General features: G+C 38.0%; 1 protein-coding gene across 2 annotated transcripts in view; it reads right to left on the bottom strand.

Annotated features, from left to right (window-relative positions):
- TOP2B (DNA topoisomerase II beta) overlaps nucleotides 1-19,243 on the bottom strand; it is a 60,594-nt gene that overhangs the window by 5,108 nt on the left and 36,243 nt on the right. The window contains exons 16-32 of one of the 2 annotated variants that reach the window (XM_039548234.1): nucleotides 19,038-19,147; nucleotides 16,545-16,637; nucleotides 16,336-16,450; nucleotides 13,442-13,563; nucleotides 12,514-12,662; nucleotides 10,353-10,584; nucleotides 8,820-8,954; nucleotides 8,175-8,375; nucleotides 6,335-6,530; nucleotides 6,087-6,178; nucleotides 4,799-4,954; nucleotides 4,584-4,667; nucleotides 3,497-3,694; nucleotides 3,019-3,163; nucleotides 1,629-1,787; nucleotides 623-830; nucleotides 29-111 (exon numbers count right to left, since the gene is read on the bottom strand). In XM_039548234.1, coding sequence (XP_039404168.1) covers nucleotides 29-111; nucleotides 623-830; nucleotides 1,629-1,787; nucleotides 3,019-3,163; nucleotides 3,497-3,694; nucleotides 4,584-4,667; nucleotides 4,799-4,954; nucleotides 6,087-6,178; nucleotides 6,335-6,530; nucleotides 8,175-8,375; nucleotides 8,820-8,954; nucleotides 10,353-10,584; nucleotides 12,514-12,662; nucleotides 13,442-13,563; nucleotides 16,336-16,450; nucleotides 16,545-16,637; nucleotides 19,038-19,147 — 2,478 coding nt within the window. The remainder of the gene's footprint in view (nucleotides 1-28; nucleotides 112-622; nucleotides 831-1,628; nucleotides 1,788-3,018; nucleotides 3,164-3,496; nucleotides 3,695-4,583; nucleotides 4,668-4,798; nucleotides 4,955-6,086; nucleotides 6,179-6,334; nucleotides 6,531-8,174; nucleotides 8,376-8,819; nucleotides 8,955-10,352; nucleotides 10,585-12,513; nucleotides 12,663-13,441; nucleotides 13,564-16,335; nucleotides 16,451-16,544; nucleotides 16,638-19,037; nucleotides 19,148-19,243) is intronic. The other variant, XM_039548235.1, reaches the window with a different exon arrangement.

Here is a 19,243-nt window from a genome sequence, read left to right as displayed (position 1 = left end):
TTAAATGGAACTGTGAAAACAAGCTCACCATCATCCGTCTTCTGCGAGTAAGATGGAAAAGAGAAGATGTTCCCAAAATCTTGATTTTTCTTGGCTTGAGATGTTTTTCTACTTACAAGCAAAAAAAAAGGGAATTATATCAGTTACATTAAGCACATGCTGAAGTACGTGGACATCACAATATCCATGTAAGATTCAAATCCTCTTATAACATTTCCAGCATTTTTGTACCTGCTGGCAGCAGTCAAACCTCTAAAACTGACATCCAGTCAAGAACTTCAGGCATTTAAAATTAACAGAATTACGTTTTTTTTAATGGTTCTCTATACCAGATGGGCACAAGACAGAAAACAGAGAATCTTTAAAAAAGTAATTTAACAGATTATATTACAGACAGTGTATCATAACTACTTTTATATATCATTATATTATTTTTTAATCATGAGTCACCCCTGCAATAGTCAGTTGCAAGGCTGAGATAACATACACTTGAATTCCTCCACATTTTATTTTTCATGGTACATGTAGAGTAATAACAGGCTGATGTTTCTCAGTTTTGTTCAGACACTTCTGCATTGAAAAAATTATTAATAAAGAAATCCTGCTGAGTTACAGTACTTACTCTGGAGATGGCTTTGATTTGACTGGGGAAAAGTCATACTCATCTTTTTCTAAACTGTCTGAGGGAACAAACTCATCCTCTCTGTCATTTGTAACTGGAGAGGCTTTTACTTTGAGCTCATCCAAATCATTGTTATTGTTGGCATCATCATCATCATCGGCATCATCTTCTTCTTCTGAGAAGTCAAAAGTGTACTTGGGCCTCTCAGCTGAGAAAACCAAATGTACACATTTCAGGATAGCTGTTTATGTTACATAAAACAGATACAAATACAAATCAAAGTGGAAGTCACTGAACGATCCCTGCCTCAGAGTACACAAGACAAAAGAGTGGTGGATAATACATTTGTTTCAGCCTGGAAGAATAAAGGGCTGAAAAGAATAAAGAATAATTTAGATGCTAGCAAATATCCAACACCTCTTGTGGCTTGCTCAGACACCTTCAGCTAAGGGCATTATGGAGACATTGTGCACCAGTACTTTTAAGGAATGAGAATCCGTCACTTAAAATTGAAGTTTCCTTGAATCCACCATTTGAACATTCTTCCTAATTTTCCAGAAACTCTGTGGGGTTTTTTTAACCATCAAACACTTACACATTTTCCAAACTTTCAGTCTTGGTTTCCACGGAGTGTTCAGAATTCTTCTGATAATTTTTTACTTGCCTTTTAGGCCTTATTTGGCAGTATAATTGTACTGGAGTAAGTTTTTTGTTTGTAATAATATTATCTTGTCTGTTTCTTGTATAATTCCCTAGTTTTATAAGTAATTTCTATTCTAGTGTTTAGAATAGGGGAAAAGATTTCTGATCAAAGTTACAAAATCTTTCATATCAACCCTTAAATTCCTGATCTTGACATTAAGAGTATTCTTTACACAGTGAAGAAAATGTAATGCAAGCTATCTGTAGGAAATAAAGTCCTAAAGGAAGGCTATGGTCAAAGGAAAATGTAAGTTTGTAGTTGAAACTGTCAGTCACAATACACAATTCTCAAACTCTTGTGTACCTGCAGCTCTCCTAAGCAGAGAGTCTCTTGGAATAATCACAGGCTCATTTTCTTCTAAATCACTTTCAGACTTGGATTCATCATCTGACCATGGGTTTCGTTTCTTCACCTTTTTTGCACTGGATTTTGTAGATGATGGTGTCCTTCTTACCCTGGCACCTGCCAAAAGTAAAAGCATTTACTACAGTCAGGTTAAAAAATATTTTCATCTTTTCTGATTGTTTACAAATTTAGCATAAATTTTAATCTTAAAAAGTTCTCCTTTAAACATTGTAAATTTTCTTCTCCTCCCCCCTGAAGAAAGATTTAACATGAAATTATTTTGCACAGAACCTGACTGGCTGCTGCCAAAGAAATCAGTTTTATGACTGGAAAACATGAAGTGTCTAATTTGAAGTTTTATCTCCTTTGCCATCAAACTTGCACTTCTTTAAAGGTTGCTAGATTTTTCCAGAAAAAGAACGTGCAGTTTTCCATTATTCAGGGAACATGATCAGAAACACTTATTGGAAAAACACAACAAACGAGGGAAGCAGAGGATTTCCTATTGCGGGGGGGTAAAAATGTGGTCAGTCAATTGCAGGGCAAGCTCAGGTCAAGCTGGGCTAACTTGCTCTGGCTCAACACTGGCTGTGGGAGATTTGAGCTGCACGTAGACAAGTCAGTCCTAACTGTACTCAGTGAATCTATTCAGGTTGGATAATCCCCTGAATAATTAAAACCAGATCTTATCTCGGAATAATTATTTGAGCAACCACATTTTTCCCCTTTTTTTTGAAAAAATAAACCCCTCATACTTAAACCTTCTCTTCTGCTCCAGCTTTCTTATTTTGTTGCTGCCTCCCTGTTACTATGTATTTCTCAAATAGCAATAACAAATTCCCACTAGCAGAGGAAACGGGAAAGTGAATGTTGGTCTCTGCCAAGCCATAGCACCCGTAACTTTCTGAAAGTCAGAATGACTGAATATATCAGTAGAAAAATACATTTATTTAATCAACTTCTACAATCTATACCATTACTCAGACTGAGGGGCTGAAGGTGAGTGCCCTGTCCTTCAATGTCAAAGAGCACACAAACCAGACATTTCAGTTTGCACAGAATTAGCCTCATTATGTAAAAAGAATGTATTTTTCTATACACTAATTCAAAGATTTAGACCCTCCAAAAAATTTGAATGTAGAAAATGTAAGATCCACCACCCCCAGGAAAGTAGCTTAGACAAAGAAACTTCAGCAGAGTACTTTCAAATATTTCATTTTAGGAAAGAAAAACAGATGAAATAGTGATTACTGTGCTCCATTTCCCTTCTCACTCTGTGTTAAAAATGCATTTCATGCCCAGTAAGTGTACACAACTGAGGTTAACTATGGCTGTGCAAGGGTCTTACCAGGCTCCTTCTTCTCTCTCTTAGGTTTAGGGGTTTTAGCTGCTGCAGCTGATGCATTCAGTGAGTCATCCCCACCACCCTCAGCTGGCACCCCACCAAACTCTTCCTCAAATTCCATTTTTATTGCTAGAGAATCAGTTTCACCCTAAAATTACAAAATAAAATGAATTACACCTTTACATTTCAAGACTGAACTGGAATAGTTTTGTGGATGATAATGAATGCAGACTGGTTTACTGACATTTGTTGAATAGACTTGGAAAGAAGTTATCTCAATAAAAACACCTGAACTATAAGCAGTCACAAGAGGCTTGCAAATGTGAAAGAAACCCAGTACAAATTTCTTATGCATCAGGTCAGCAAAACAGTACAAATACAGCACCAGTGACAATCTGGCAATTTGGATTTACACTACCAGAGAGAAAAATACACCAGTTAAACAATAAATAATTTAACTGTAGCAGTCATTTTGGTTTACCTTTTTCTTTTTCAGCAACTTCCTGCTGGCATCAGCTTTCATGGCAGATGTAATCTGTGGAACTATTCTTCTGCCAAATGGTGATGGCATGGTCTCTTCCAGCTGGAGTTTCTTCATTTTGGGTTTACCAACCTTGCCTTTTATAGGTTTGCCAACCATGCCAGCCAGAACATCTTCTCTCTCCTGTGCTTCTACTTTCTAACAAACAAGGGGAAGCAGGAGGGGGGAAACTCATTATTTTTAAATAAGGACAAAGTGGAACATGATGATTATTTAAGATTCATCTCCTTTTTGCATGGAACGTTAAGTCTCCCCTTAATTCTCACTTGAATTGGAACACACTTTTCACTTAAATCTTGGTAAATGCATTACCCTGTAGGGTTAAAAACTACACTTTCATTTAAGGATAAACAGACACAGACTTTTGGATGCCATTAGAATGAAACAATCTTTCTTCTATCAAGTTGCTATTTCTCTGGCACTGTTGTAAATTTCCATTATTTCAGCATTTAACTTAAACATTTAGTTTTGAAGTATGTCACTTCAAAATGTTGCACCAGCCCTTTACAGACAACATGGAAAACTGAGGTCCAGCAGTTATTCACCAATGGGACTTTATTCCAGAATTACTGATGATGCAAACTAAGGGTCCCTCATATAGTATTTATTGTCCACACACTCCATTCCTGGATGTACAGTTTTGAATTTGATAATACTTTGTGCCTCACAAAAAATTAGATCATGTAGAACTACTGTAATTATTACCATTACCAGTTACTACTCCCAGGTTTTTGTCATCTGAAAACTAACTTTCTCCTGGTTGTTCTTCTTTTAACATCACTGACTTGGAAAAAACATTAAACTAGATAGATGCAAGAGACAATCCCTGAGAAACACTACTAGGAACACCGATACCCAATACTGATTTTCCAGTTACCATTATATTGTGAAATGCATCTGCTTTTGATTCAAAGTGTAGTATTTTTAAATTACTTTTCTTAAATTTTAGTAATTTGTATTAGTTAGTGCATTTAATTAAATTAATGTGAATTTCATGTTTTAGAAATACATGTCAAGTAAAACATACTTCAAGCCCTTCAACAAACGCCGCTAGATCTTCCTTCCAGAGATCCGAAGGAGACTTCCTTTTAAGGTCATTTAGTTCTCTCTCCTAAAACATGAAAGTAGTATAGAGAATGTAAGTTACAACTAAAGCAAATGCCACTGAAGACTGAACAGTCCCAACAGGCACATCACCAATGATGGTGTAATTTCAGAACAAGCCTTCCATGGTGTACCAACCTTGGAATCTCTCTGCTTAATCAGCTCTTCCACTTTCTCTTTTGTGAGTGACCACAGGGACATGTTCAAGATGTAGTTGAAGTCAGGGCCAGAGGTTGCACCAGAAGCAGAGGAAGCATCATCATTTGCATTCTGAGAGTCCTCCTCTTCTGCTGCCTGAGGTGGAACATTCACCATTCCAAGTATTAGTGATCTCAGCTCTGTGCATGAACTGTAACACTGCTCCAAAGCACCATCACAGAGTAGTAAGATGTGCCCTCACAGATTCAATAATCTGAACATTTTCTGGGCCTTTCCAAAAGGCCATGTTCCTGTGACCTTCTAGAGCTGGATTATTAATCATTTGATTTAAGAAAACAAACTGAACCTGTGCTAGAGTCTTGTATGCTGCTGGCTGCAGATACTGGTGCTGTCCCACCTGTCTCACAGGGCTGAGACCTTTGCCCTTGGTATAGTCATGGATATCTGTTCCTTTAGAAATGAGCACAGTCCTTTGGGTAAGAGTTGGTACCAAAGCCCCAAATGCACAAACTGAGGTTTGAAAGTAGATCAAAATTTCTCTAAACAACAGTCTTGTTATAAAATAGAAATCATTCCATAGAGTTAAAATGCAGTATTAAAAATACAGAACAAATGTGAAATGAAAAAAAATAGCTAAAGCAGTGGCAAAGACACAGAAAAGGGATGGCTGACAGAAATTCAAAGCTGCTTTTCAAAGTAGTCCCATCTTCCCATAGTAATGGGGATGTAATTTTGAAATTAAACTTGTTGCATCTCTCTTCTGGAACAATAAAAACTGTTTGGTTTTAAAAAAAGCAGAAATAAATAGAAGTCAAGCTCATGGTCAAATTTACTAAAATAAATTTAAAAGTCATAGCTTTATAATATCTATGTTTCTTTACAGAAAAACAATCACTAAGTCACACAGAAACAACGACATTTAGTAATTAGTTGTATGAGAGGGTAACTGATGCAGCACTTTCTGTATCAGACAGAAATCAAGTTGCCAGTTTTGATTTGGGTACATTAAGAAATTCAATCCTCTGCAATCTCATTTTTCAGACTTGTATTATCTAGTTTTCTTCTAAGAATTATCCATATACAATACCGATATTACATTAACTATTTTTTTGTCTAAGTTTAATGTGTTTTTTTTAAATGGAAGCCAGTAAGGAGTAATGAATAATGTTTTTAAAGCGCTATGTGTGTTATCAATTAAGTTCGACTACTAGAAAACAAGCAATATAATTTACAACAGTAACAACATCAACTATATCTAGATTATTACCTTTTCCTGTGCTTCTTTCCAGGCTTTTACTGGATCAGATTCATAACCTCTCTGAACCAACATCTGAATCAAATCTCTTTTTGATCTGTTCTCTACAAGACACACACCAACACAGAGGAGGGGAGAAAAAAAAAAATGAAAATCAGTGTCGTGAAAATAAATGCATTGTATGCAAGTGTTTTCTGCTATACTTAAATAATTTCCAGATCTTCCCCCACTGTTAACAATTCTAACTTCTATTTACTCACCAATGGTAATTTTTCCTTGTATCTTCTCCAGGATGAAACGAGCTTGGTTGTTCAGCTTGGTGGACTCTGCACCGAACATTCCCACGAGCCACTCCTTGCGCAAGCTGTAATAATGTAATCGCAGATCAAAGAACTCCTTCAAGATGTCCTGCACGGTTTCGTACTTCTTCAGACACCCCATGTGATCAAACAGCACCTAGAAGATACATTACATGCTTGAGAGAGGCTGCGTAACTCAAACTTTGTTAGCCTTTGTGTAAGTGTTCAGTTCTATTGCACATATAAAAGTACCCTACAAGAGGTGGTGTTTCGAGGAGTGTGAACTCAAACCTCACCGTGGAGCTACACAGCACGGAGCTGGATGGACTTTATTTTTATTCGCGAGTAGATTCAGGATGAGATTTATGGTAACGCAATCAAACAAAAAGACAGCTATATAGAGAAATATGGCTGAATTCACTTGAATGACTAATTTTATCTACATATTAAACCACAAGTTCAGTAGCAACTAATGATTCACAACTATTTAATATAACAGTTTAAAAGCTTAATAATCCTTAATAATCTTTCAATTCTGCTGTGAAATCTGTCACTTTTCAGCTGTGAAAAGTACCATCCTTCAAGTTCAAGCACAAAGCAAGAAATCATTTTTACTTGAGAGGTGGAATCAATCCTGCCTGGCTTCTGACATCTCCAGTTTAGACATTTATAGGTGAACTAGTCACCCTCGGTGCCCTCCATAGTCAACTGAAAGAAATTAATCCCTCTAGGGGGTAATTCATCTATCCAAAATAGCTGTTTGGGAGGTGGGAGATAATGGCCAGCTCGCATAACTTTTTAAGGTGCTTACACTAGGGCAGATTAATTCCTACACAGGTACAGAAAGCAGCCCTTATGATTTATTTTGGCAGGCAGAAAATGCAGGATTCAGCTGCAAAACATTTCGTAATTTGTGAAATGTAAAACTGACAACAGATTCTCACAGTAGTTGCTACAAATTGTTTAAACATGTGAGAAATAACATCACCCTGATCTGGTAGATTTGCTCTTCAAGTACAATCTACAAAATTAGTTGAGCAAGGCCTGTTTCCTCTTCTAATTCTACGATCTTTAATTTATTTTTAACCTATTTTCACATAGCTTTTGATGTACACAACAATAGCAACACTAATGATATTTGTGTTTTATAATAATATCTGAAAGTAGCATCTGCCATAAAAAAACCAGAACTGTTTTTTCACTATCTGTAAAGACAGGATGTTTGGAAATCTTCTGGCAGAAATTAACTTACATTCAAATCCTGCTCAGAATAGATAGACATCTATATTTATTCATATTCTTAGTAATTTACAGCACTATTATGTCTTCAGCAGCTTAAGAACAGTGTTTGCTATACCTTACCGCCAAAAATTGGATTTATGCTGGTGGAAACACTGGATCATTTAACTCCTATTAGATAAGTAACAGTCCTGCAGAGAGTTCAATTTTGAAAATGTAACTTGTCTCAAGTTTAAAACTCAAATCTAATTATAATATGGCAGAAACGTACTTGTACGATCTACTTTACATTAACCACTTTTGGTTAGCTGCACAGGAAAATTTCAATTACAGGAAGGCAACCACCCCAGACCTGTCTTATTTGAAAGACTCATCAGGACTAAAATGGATTTAATCTTTCATAATGACTTAATATTGGTCATCATGACAGCTTTCTACTATTCAAACAATTTCAAATACACAAAGCACTGTTCAATACCAAGAACCAAGGTATACTACAAAAACATTTGAGTTTACAACAAGCAACAGAAGGGATTCTGATAGCCAAACTTGAAAAAGTTACCATAGAATTACAAGTAAGACTTGTTTGAAGCTTAAAGACTTTGTGCAATCCAGCAGCTTCTGCCTGTGCAAGTTTTTCTTCTGTCATCTTCACAACAAATTTCACAGTTGTATCAGTGTGGTATTCCTTATAGTCAGAAATTAACGCTGGAGTTTTTTCAGTCCCATTCAACATAGGTTCTAGAACCTGTTCTTTGTACACCTGTTAAAAATAGGGCAGTAAAAACCAAAAACACTTGAAATGCTTTAAAACTGCAAACCAACTGAACAACATAAACTTCAAAAGCTCTGTGCATTACATCTGATACCAGTTATAGTTTACAGAACCAGTATAACCTGCAAAATGCAGGCCAGGAGCAGCACAAACAGACAAGGCATCTAACCAGGACAGAAAAGGCTACTGTGAAGTGGATTAACTATGAATTCAGCAGGAGAAGCAGGCATTCTTTGTAGCATGGACAGTTGATGGCACGAATAGAAAACCATCCTCTACAAAAGCACACAGGAGAATGAAACCATGTTCCTTTCCTTGTATGTATAATGAGAAATTGTGTTAGAAGTTCATGCAGATGTAGGATTAAATAATTTAATGAGGAATTCTTCATTGGTTTTTGTTTATATTAAAATATATTTCACTTTTACTTACCTGGGTCCATGTCCTTACAGGAAGCTCTGTAATTTCTACTGTGTTCCTGTCCACCACAAAAATTTCACCACTCACTACATACTGATTTTGACCAAGTTCCTGAATGGTTCCTTTGAAGTTTTTGTAGTTTGGGAGCTGAAATTGGAAAAACCAGCAAAGTGGTAATAACCTTTATAATAAAGTGTCAGTAAAATATTTGTTTCCCATACTCCATACAGTTATCACTGTATATTGCACTAAACCATCAACAAACCTCTCATGCCTGTGAAAATCTGAAGTCATAGGAAAAATACTACAGAAAAAAAACCAGAATACACACATGCAAGTGACAGGACCAATTATCCTACTGTCCACAGAGTAGAATTGTTAAGAAGATGTGGCTGAACCCAGGGAGGTAGTGGGGTTTGGTTTTGATTCTTTTGTTTGGTTTTTTCCTCCTCTTTTTTAAAGATAACTCTAAGCACAAATAAGGCATGACAGAAAGCAGATTAACACCCCAGTCTCACAGTAACTTTACAGAAGTGGTGCTACCTCCCCTAACCATTTTTTCTTTTTTGTGCTGTTTGGCAAAGATAGTGGAACCCATCCAGGTTAAATCATAACTAACAGGCTGAGGAATTTTTTTAACAGGATTGGTTTCCTTATCCAGCTTACCATGAGAACACAAACACATACCAGCATACAGAAAGGAGCTAGATGGAGGCAGAACTGCCTCTTTCAACCACAGTGAGCTTCAATTGACTGTGAGACTACACAGAAGGCCTAGGAGTCCTAAAGGAAGGGCAATGGATTGCATTAATTTAAAAAAAAACCTTCATTGTTCCCAAGAATTTGAAAAAGGAAAGCCACTATGTCATGAAAACTGATACTGCACACTCAGTGAACTGTGATCTAAATAGAGAAGAAAAGATGTTTCTGCTTCTATGACTTGGTAAACACAGCCAAGCAGCAATATTCATCAGTTGTAAAACTAGGGTTACATCAACTGTATTTCATCTCTTGGTCACAGATATTATGGGTTCACACAGGTATTCTTCCTGCCCCATTTTTTTCACACCACTTCTGGGACTTCTTCTGAAATTTTGAATAAACAGAAGCTAAATGCAGCTCAGAAGCTGCTGATTTTCTTGAACAGCAGCAGTATCTTCTCTGCCTACAGATATATAAAAGAGAGAACAATTCAGACAAGAGAAAGAAAATGCTAACTTTGGCTGAAGATACTTAAGTAGTACCTTCAAAAAGAAAGAGTGATACAACTTTTTACTGCCATGTCACAACTACTCTGTAAGACTTGTAACAGTCAGCAGACTGAACAAAAAGTCTGCTAAAATAATTGCAAAAAAATACAGATAGCAATGTTTTTGCTTCAAGGTGAACTTCCCAGCCTCATCCCAACAGTCAAGTAAAGCTTCTACATAAAATTACTGGGACAAACCAACTCAGATGTTCCAATAATCAAGAAGTTCAAGAAAGATAGGAATTAATTTTGTGAGTACACACAAATTAAATACCAACATGTACTATCATTTTTACCATTGGGTGGGGATCTAGGCCATCCAGCATTCGTCTGACATTGTTTACAATCTCTCTGGTATCATAGTTTGGAAGTTTGCATGCCCATCCGGTGCCAATTCCTTCAGCTCCATTTACTAGGACCATGGGAATGATGGGAATATACCATTCAGGCTCTACACGTTGGTTGTCATCATACAGGAATTTAAGCAAGTTGTCGTCCACTGATGGAAAAAGCAGCCTTGCTAAAGGGCTTTAAAAAGAAAAAAAAGAAAACCATTTAACCTCAACTCCATTAAATAAAGAACACCTTGCTTGAACAGTTCTTGGGCCAAGATATGATCTGTTTGCAGATTTTTCTCACGTCTTCCTTTCCCTTTGCCATTCTGAAGCTGAAAACCCAATGTACACATCTCCTGAGATAAAGAAGTTCTTCCCAATGGAAGAGCATGTTCGTAATAGATGATGTTAATTTCCTTCACAGTAACACACGTACCTGGTGCACCAGCAACTGCTGACATTTAACATCTACAAAATACCATTCTTTGAAGCTTTCAGAATACACAGCTCAGTGTGACACTGGAGCACCCAGTAATAAAGCAACACAGCATCCAAAAAGTTGCAAAATTTCCTTGCTTAACTGTAGGAGTAGCAAAATGCTACAGGTGTTCAAATCCACACTTAAGAGATCCAAAGCAAAATACTAACTTCTATCAAAGTATTTCAATCTTTCTCCACTTCTCTCCCCTACCCACCCCAAAAAAAAGAAGTGTTGTGAAAGGATGAGTTTCATAACAAAGTGTCATGAGTTAGCAAAGCATAGTCCTGGAAGTGATGTCCTTGCCAAGGGGTGCTTACAGCTTCCTCTGTGACCAGACAGAACCTATCAGCTGGCCAGTTTGAATATGGACATGTTTTTTAGCCACTTAAATTGTGACCGCCTCTGTGATCCACATTTAAGAATAAACAAACCCCAGGCAGAGCTCTCTCTCGTTTCCAGTGCTGGCACAGGTGGCTGCAGGCCCCGTGTGGGGGCCAGCGGGCCCAGCCCAGGCTCTGCTTGGGCCAGGCCGGGCCGGGCCACGGCCATCCTGGAGCTGATGGGCCCTGTTCCACCCACAGAACCACCCCCACAGTCCTGCTGTGGGCAGCCAGAGCAGCTCGGCTCTCCCCCCTGTCCAGTGCAGCCAAGATTCAGCTGAAGCTGCACCGCTGTCCGGCAGAGGTCAGGTGACCAACAGCGATAAGCGACATTCCAGCTGCAAGGCCTAGGTGAGATTAACCGTTTTAGTGCTATGAAGAGCTGAAAACCTGAGGGAGGAGAAAGAGGAGATGCTTAAAGCTGAAATTCTGTTGTAAAGCTGTGATGTATCAGAGTACCCATTGTAATTTCATGAAGGCATGGGGGGTGGAGCGTTTGACTTGTACTTGTGAGCAAAAGCACCTGTGCTGAGATAGGCAGATGCTGAAGCAGCTGTAATTTGATGAGAAGTTTGAACAGGGAGAGATGGAAGTGATGAGGACTTTTGCTCCAAATGCAAAAGGAGAAGACCTCAGTTCCTAAAGATGCTCCCAGAGACAGTCCTAGAGATGAAGATGAGGAGGACCCTTTGCTCCCAGGGAAGGAGAAGGGCCTCTGTTCTTAGAGATGAAATGCTCCCAGAGATGGGTGAAGAGAACTTTTGTTTCTGAATGGCTCAACCTTAAAATTGTACCCCAGGAATTCAAGAGTGGACCCTCGAAAGCAGTTGTGGGAAAAGCTGCAAGTCATGGGAAGGGACTCACATGCGAGCAGAGAACCAACCCGGGCGGCTGTCTCGTTGTGATAATGTGTTCATAGCACGGGCAAGAGAGACTGCTCTTCCTAAATGGACTGAACAAGGTTATTATGGAAGTGATAAACAGACTGAACATCTTAAGGGTTGTCTTTTTACACTGTCAGTGGGAGAAGGGAGAAAGGTGGGGGGGAGGAGAAGTGTTCTGAAGGTGTGGTATGATTTTTTTTTTCCTTTTTCTTTTAGGTCTGTTAATAAACTCCTTTATATTCTTTCAAGTTTGGTGCCTGCTTTGCGTTTCTCCCAATTCTTATCTCACAAAAGATATACAGTAATGAGTATTTTAGACCAAACCACTACACAAAGCTATTTAAAAGAATGCATTTAGCTTGACATTAGCAGCTTACCTTAACATGGTGAAAATATAGCGAGGGCTGGCAGCATCCTTTCCACCATGAAGCCTGGTGCCAAACTGACCAATAGGTTGTAGCAGATTCACATTGTTACTTCCAACAAAGTTCTGAGCCAAGTTGACGATAGTCATCATTAGTGCTTGCTGCAAGAAAATACATATTCATTGTACTAAGTATGAGACAGTCTACCCTAATCAGCCAGTAAAATCTATTTTTAATGGCCCAAAATTATGTGACTAACCTGAATTAAATTTTTAAAAAAGCAGTCTCCCTGAGAAAGGCCTGTTGTAACCTTTTACAAGGGCTGCTGGGAATACATATTCTATGCTTATGAAAACCCCTGGGCTTCTCATTTTTTTCTAAAGCACTTCTCTGGGGGAAGTAAAGGGACACAAACTGACCACACCTGCACGCACAAACCACTACTCATTGCTTCTAAACGGAGAAGAGAGGGGATAGATGGACTGTTAATATGGCCACTTTTGCTAATATTTCAAATAAATATAAACAAAACAGGAGCTAGAAATAATCTTTGTTCTGACATCATAAAAAGTTTTTGAAGAACAGAGTCTCTGCTTCTTCCCTTAAAATACTGTACTTCTTGTTTCAGACAAAAATTGTCGTAGTACATAGTTCCTATATTCCTATGATTTGAGAATCTAGAAGTTGCCTAGGTAATTAGTTATCTACTATTTTGCCACAACCCATACTGTATTTGGGATAACACTGTGGACAAACACTTGGAAAGAAAGGAAATGTGCTGTCTTATTAAGACACATACTGCTTGGTTCACTTCCTTCTAAAAGACATCTGTGATTAGTAGAATTACAGTCAATAGTTTGCAATTTTAATACCAGAAACATTTACCTAATATTTTACGTAGGCTAAAAGTCCTCACAACTTCACCATACTCCATACTCACCTCCCCATGGTGATAAGCTGACATTTCAGCCACAGAACCAGCCAGCTGAGCAACCTTTACTTCACGTTTATCATTTCTCTTAAAGCAAGTGAACAGAACCTTGCGTTGCCCTGGTTTCAAACCTAGTAAGAAGAACGTCCCATTCTCAACACAGACACAAGCAAATGTTTTCAAATTATAAACTTGTTTAGCCTTTATTATCATTTCTAATCTCTCTCAAAAGAAGTCTAGAAATTAAATAGAAGTAAATTCACATGGTAATAGTAACAAAATAATAAATATGTAATTTTTAAAAAAGTAATAAAAGTATTTTACCAAACTCAAAACAATTACCAAAATAGTAGTAACATAATCTTTTCAGCCTATTATACGGCATTCAATACATCATTCTAATAAACTGGAGCTTGATCCTAGAAGTACAACTTCCACAAGTCAAGAATTCTTTCCATTCTACTCAGCAAAATCTTTTTCCTAAGAATACTGGCACAAATTCAGCAATAACAGCTGTAACTGTAGCTTACGTGTATTTCACAGCACTCGGAAATTCTACTTTTTGTGTGAAATTCTCAAATACGCATTAAAATTCAACAAAAAAAATGTTATCCTCTTTAGATCTTTTATTAAAGTTTTAAGAAAGAAGCCAGTTCCTGATCTTCTGGTTTATTTTCATTGCTTAAGCACACTTTAGGAACAACATCTGTGCGGAAGGGATTGCATCATATTTGCTGCATGTTATCTAGAACTTGATAACCAGTTCTAGATCATGCTTATTGAGCTAGGCAGTGTTTTAATTCACATACATTTCTGAAATGCACTAAAATATTGTTAAATGTTACCATTACTACAGTGGGTCAAACATAAGAGCAAAAGCTGGAAGGAAGACGAAAAAATAAAAAAGAAACTGTCTTCAATTTCCATTTTATTTAAATATGTAATATCCAAACTTTTTTACAATGGGTCTGCATCATGTTTTACTACCAGAAATCTATTGAAAACAACAGACTTAAAGGATTTCCTTCACACAGGAGAATCACCAAGTAGTAAGAATTGTAACTAGCAGCTGTGAAGAGACAGACAAAATCCTCTTCATTATTTTTTCTGAGATTTGCCACCAGACTAGCCTGTCATTTATCTCCTGACGATGCTAAAGGACAAAAGCCATTGCTAGAGCACTACACCTGCTGAACAATTCACATATCCATGCCCAGAATGCAGAGAAACACTCACAGGAATTATATATAATATTTGTAATATTATATATATACACCTACATTATGTTACATATATACATAGACACACACAAATACATGAATAGCTATATTCCCCTCTTATTTTCTTACATTTCTGTAGAAACAGTCTACTGCGAGTTCATTCTTTAAGTTTCAGCAAAATCATTCTGCTGTTTCTGAGAAAGCAGTCTGGGTACAGCATGTTGTAAAGAGCAAGGATCTCTTGGAACACACAGCTCTGTAAGTACCCAGGTATGGAAAGAACTAAGTCTGGAGAAGCTGAAACAGAGACTGACGTCCTTTGGTTCCCTAGGCGTGTATCTGCATACCTAACTCAGCTTCATTCTGCATCAAAGCTGGGGATCCATCCTACCAGGAAGCTACTGCCCCTACCCCCTGAACTATCCCCCTCTCTCATCCAAAACACAAACAGCTCTTCCTGTATGAATATTTTAGTGTAAGTCTGTAGTGTCAAGAAGCCTGACCAGCTCCACTATAAAATGTACTGGAAAGTGGAGATAAATGCACTTCCCCCCTCCCTGAAGCCTTTTTTCTGACCATAGTAAGCTTGTGCACACGGACAATGACATGGACGGGAATTCCTGCTCATGCTGTCTGCGGACAGTTTTACAAACAAAGCTGTAGTGTAGTAAGCTGCTCCTTTTAATGTTTATGCTATTGCAAGGGGGAGGGTTAGTAAGCCTGACTGACAGGAGCCTAGCAAGATTACAGGTCAGTAAACATTAGAGCACTGCCTGTGGTGCAAGACTGAAGAGAGAAAACATTTGCATCTTCATCTGCACTCAGCTGCTGACTTGAATGTTAATTATTATAAGCACTTAAGAGACTTGCTTTCTCTGATGGTATGAGCAGAAACAAAGTGCTTGTACAGCCTAGGGAATAGGTCTGGTTAAGTAACAAGCCTGCACAGCAGCAGCTTAAACTTCCACAGAAGAAACATGGCAATTCCTGAACAGAATTCTTCAGGTTGGAAGAGACCACAGTGGCTCATCTGGTCCAACCTCCCCGAGCAGGATCACCCTAGAGTACACTGCACAGGATATAGTCTCTCTTGAATATATTCAGTGACGGAGATTCCACACCCTCCAGAACATAGAAGTTCTTCCTCATGTTCAGGTGGAACTTCCTGTGCATCAGTGCCTGTCCACTGCCTCTTGTCCTACTGTTTGGCACCACTGAGAAGATCCTGGCTCCATCCTCTTGACACCTCCCCTTTAGTACTTACACACATTGATAAGGTCCCCTCGCAACCATCTCTTGAGACTGAACAGGCCCAGCTCCATCAGCCTTTCCTCATAAGAGAGATAGTCCAGTCCCTTCGTCATCTTCATAACCCTCCACTGAACCTGCCCCAGGAGCTCCATGTCCCTCTTGTCCCAAGAACCCCAGAACTGCACAGACACAGCAGATGTGGCCTCACATCTGAGGGCTGAGTAGAGGGGCAGGATCACCTCCCTTGACCCCCTGGCAATGCTCTTCCTAATGCACCCAGGACACCATTGTTATGATGATATGTTAACAAACACATACATGGAAGTTCTTATGCTCTCTACTTAAATGCAGTGATTCCAACACAAATCACAGCTTTAAAAACCATCAATAAACGGGAATATTCCAACAAATCATAATGAATTATCAGCTTACCATCAACAAGGGAAGGGATAGATCTCTCGTTGTCTGAATTTGAGAAAAGGATCAACTCCTTGTTAATGAAATCATTGTAAGTCAAATGTTTTGTTGCTGTACCATATAAAAATTGCTGAAAAAAAACACATACATTATTCATTCAATACAAAAACTACATTACATTTAAATCTCACCTGGCAGATTTATGACTATTATTTAGTACTCACCTCGGGAAGGCCGTGTAGTCGACGCTGTCGCCTGTCTTCCATGAAATTTGTTAACCATTCTTTTCGGTCATCAATCTTCTTCTTACTGAAGGCCTGGAAAGATTCCAAGTACACTAAAGTATCACCATATAAATGTTTGTGCAAATGTATGTTACTTTAGTCAGAATTTTAAGTATATTGAACTTTCTGATGAAGTATTCACAAAGGCTTATTTGGGCAAGCTAATCCATATAACTAACGATTACATTTAAGGAGCAGTCCCAGTACATGACTTTTCAGACATTTTTGCACAAGGTGTTTTTGAAATGACAGATCTCTCACTGATTGCAATTTAAATTGATATTGCTTTCCTGAAATCTGCACACATTTAGACAAATCTTATCATTCTTCTTCCCCCTCTTCACGTCAGAGTTGTGCTTTGACACATGGGTTTGAAGGTCTTTCCCCACACAGCTTTAAGGTTGGGTTCATCATTCAGACTGAGCTATAATCAGCTCTCATCAAGAAAATCAACTGAAGGTATTAGAAAAAACATCCCGCTCTTGTCCTCTCCATGCCCTCTTTGCTCTGTCAATAACTTGTAGCTGTTCCTGACTGGCCATCCCTAGTCCTCTTATGAAAATTGACAACCTGACAAAATTGACACTGCACAAAAAGCCTAAGCCAGAGTTTGTGCCAGCTGACTGACGGCCTCAGCCTTCATGATGACAAGGCATCACTTTCCAGCAACCACTTATCACTACAAAAGGACACAGGAATGTTCTGACTTTGTGGTGTCACAGAAACAGAGTTTCCCTCCATTGAGTTTCTTCTCCGAAAAGAAGACATAAAAACTGAGTATGTGGTTTAAGCAAGATTTTGACTACTTTGGGGAAATTCTATGAGTTGCTGAGGTATTGCATTTTTTTCTCAGGGAGTAAGATACAGAAACTCCATCATGTCCTGATTTTAACCACTCTCCTGCATGAGAACATGGTCATCAGCACCATCTTTTTCAAAGGACTCTGACTGGAGCACTCCAAAGGAGCTCAATGAATAGTTTCAATTCCTTGGAGACACAATGTTGTGTAATAAATATTAAATCTAACTTAGTTTCTGAGAAACGGACTGAGCAATATCACTATGTTTTACATCAGACTGACTTCATTTGTGAACAAACCTTGATAACTCACAACACCAGACATCTGAAAATTTAAGATTACGCTTTTGTAAAAAACATGACTAAATTGTTAGCATTTTCTTCTGGCTCCTTTCAGTTTATCTATACCTTTTCTAGACCACTGAAGTGACAAATGACCAAGAGCTGGATCAGCATAAAAATTATTTCAATAGAATAAAAATAGAATTAATAGAATTAAGAGCTGTTCTCAAATATTTATTCCTAAATATAATAAGGGTATTTTTTCTGTTTCTCCACTTAAAACTGCTATTCTAATACTTCATTTACTAGCAAAGGAGTTCTTCAGAATGCTGAGGAATTTGCTTTGTGAAATAGTTTTTGCTTTCCTAGATTACAGCTATCATGAGGCCTCGCAGGGCCTGTAATCACACACCACCCAGAGGTAAACTTGGGGCTGGGATTACAGTGACCAGCACAGGAAATGCAGGTGGAAGTAGAAGTGAAGTTTCTGTATACAGCTCCAGCACTAGCTGGTAGTTGCTGAGGTGTAACAGAGGTGAACAGCTTCCTCCCAGACTGACAGAATACTATTTACCTAACAGTGAGGATCAGCCATAACTGGCAACATGGCCTCCCTACACCAGCCTGTGTATGGAGGTCTCTTTGCAGAAATAGAGATCAGAATTGTTAGTAAAACCACACATTTTACTGTACCCACAGTATAAGAAAAAAGTTGTTTTGTCTAAGATGAGTATTTTTCCATTTTCCTTTTTTTTCTCTCCTACCTCTTTTTTTCTCTGTAATGTCACCTACAACTAAAATAGCAAATTAAAGTAGATATAAGTTGAAATATTTCTTGAGAAAACAGCTTCATTCCAGACACTTCATACTTTGTCCTTCCACAAGCCTTCTTTGAAACACAAGTATTTTCCTGCACAAAACTATCTACAAAACTTCAAATATGTAGAGCACATGCATGAATACATATATGACACAATGATAGATCTTCAATGAATAAACAATATTTATCTGATCTTACTTGCTCAGAAACAAAATACAGACCCCTAAGCAGATGTGAAACATAATTTGTTTGGGCTCTATTGCCTTACTCTAAGTACTTTTTGTATGTTCTGTCTTTAAAAGAAATTCTGACTGTAACATTTCTTGATATTCACATCACACAAAATTATCAAAGCTAAAAGCAGAGGGTAGAGCTCACTTTGTGGTGTGGATTAAGCTTATTCCAAAATTTAAAACATTTTCCAAAAGACTCTTTCTCTGCCCAAAGTACTTTTTCAGGTACACAAAAAAAACCAAAACAACCCAATGAAAACTAAAACATATCATATGGAAGCACTTCTGTGAGTTCTTACCAGTGTAATGGCAGCATCATCCTCAGGCCCAGCATATCGAAAAAGGATCCGATGTCTTTCCATGTCAGCAAAATATTCTTTTGCTTCTTTAGCAGTGCTGGTACCCAATCCTGTACAATAAACAGAAATAGTTACTCAATGTTCAAAATTTAAGTTTTATTATTTTACCCCTTTTATTTTACTGGGAATATTATAAAATCACTATG

The sequence above is a fragment of the Corvus cornix genome, chromosome 2 (assembly GCF_000738735.6).
Source record: "Corvus cornix cornix isolate S_Up_H32 chromosome 2, ASM73873v5, whole genome shotgun sequence".
NCBI lineage: Eukaryota > Metazoa > Chordata > Aves > Passeriformes > Corvidae > Corvus > Corvus cornix.
Note: the sequence above shows the minus strand (reverse complement) of the source record. Positions and strands in the feature narration are given on the sequence as shown.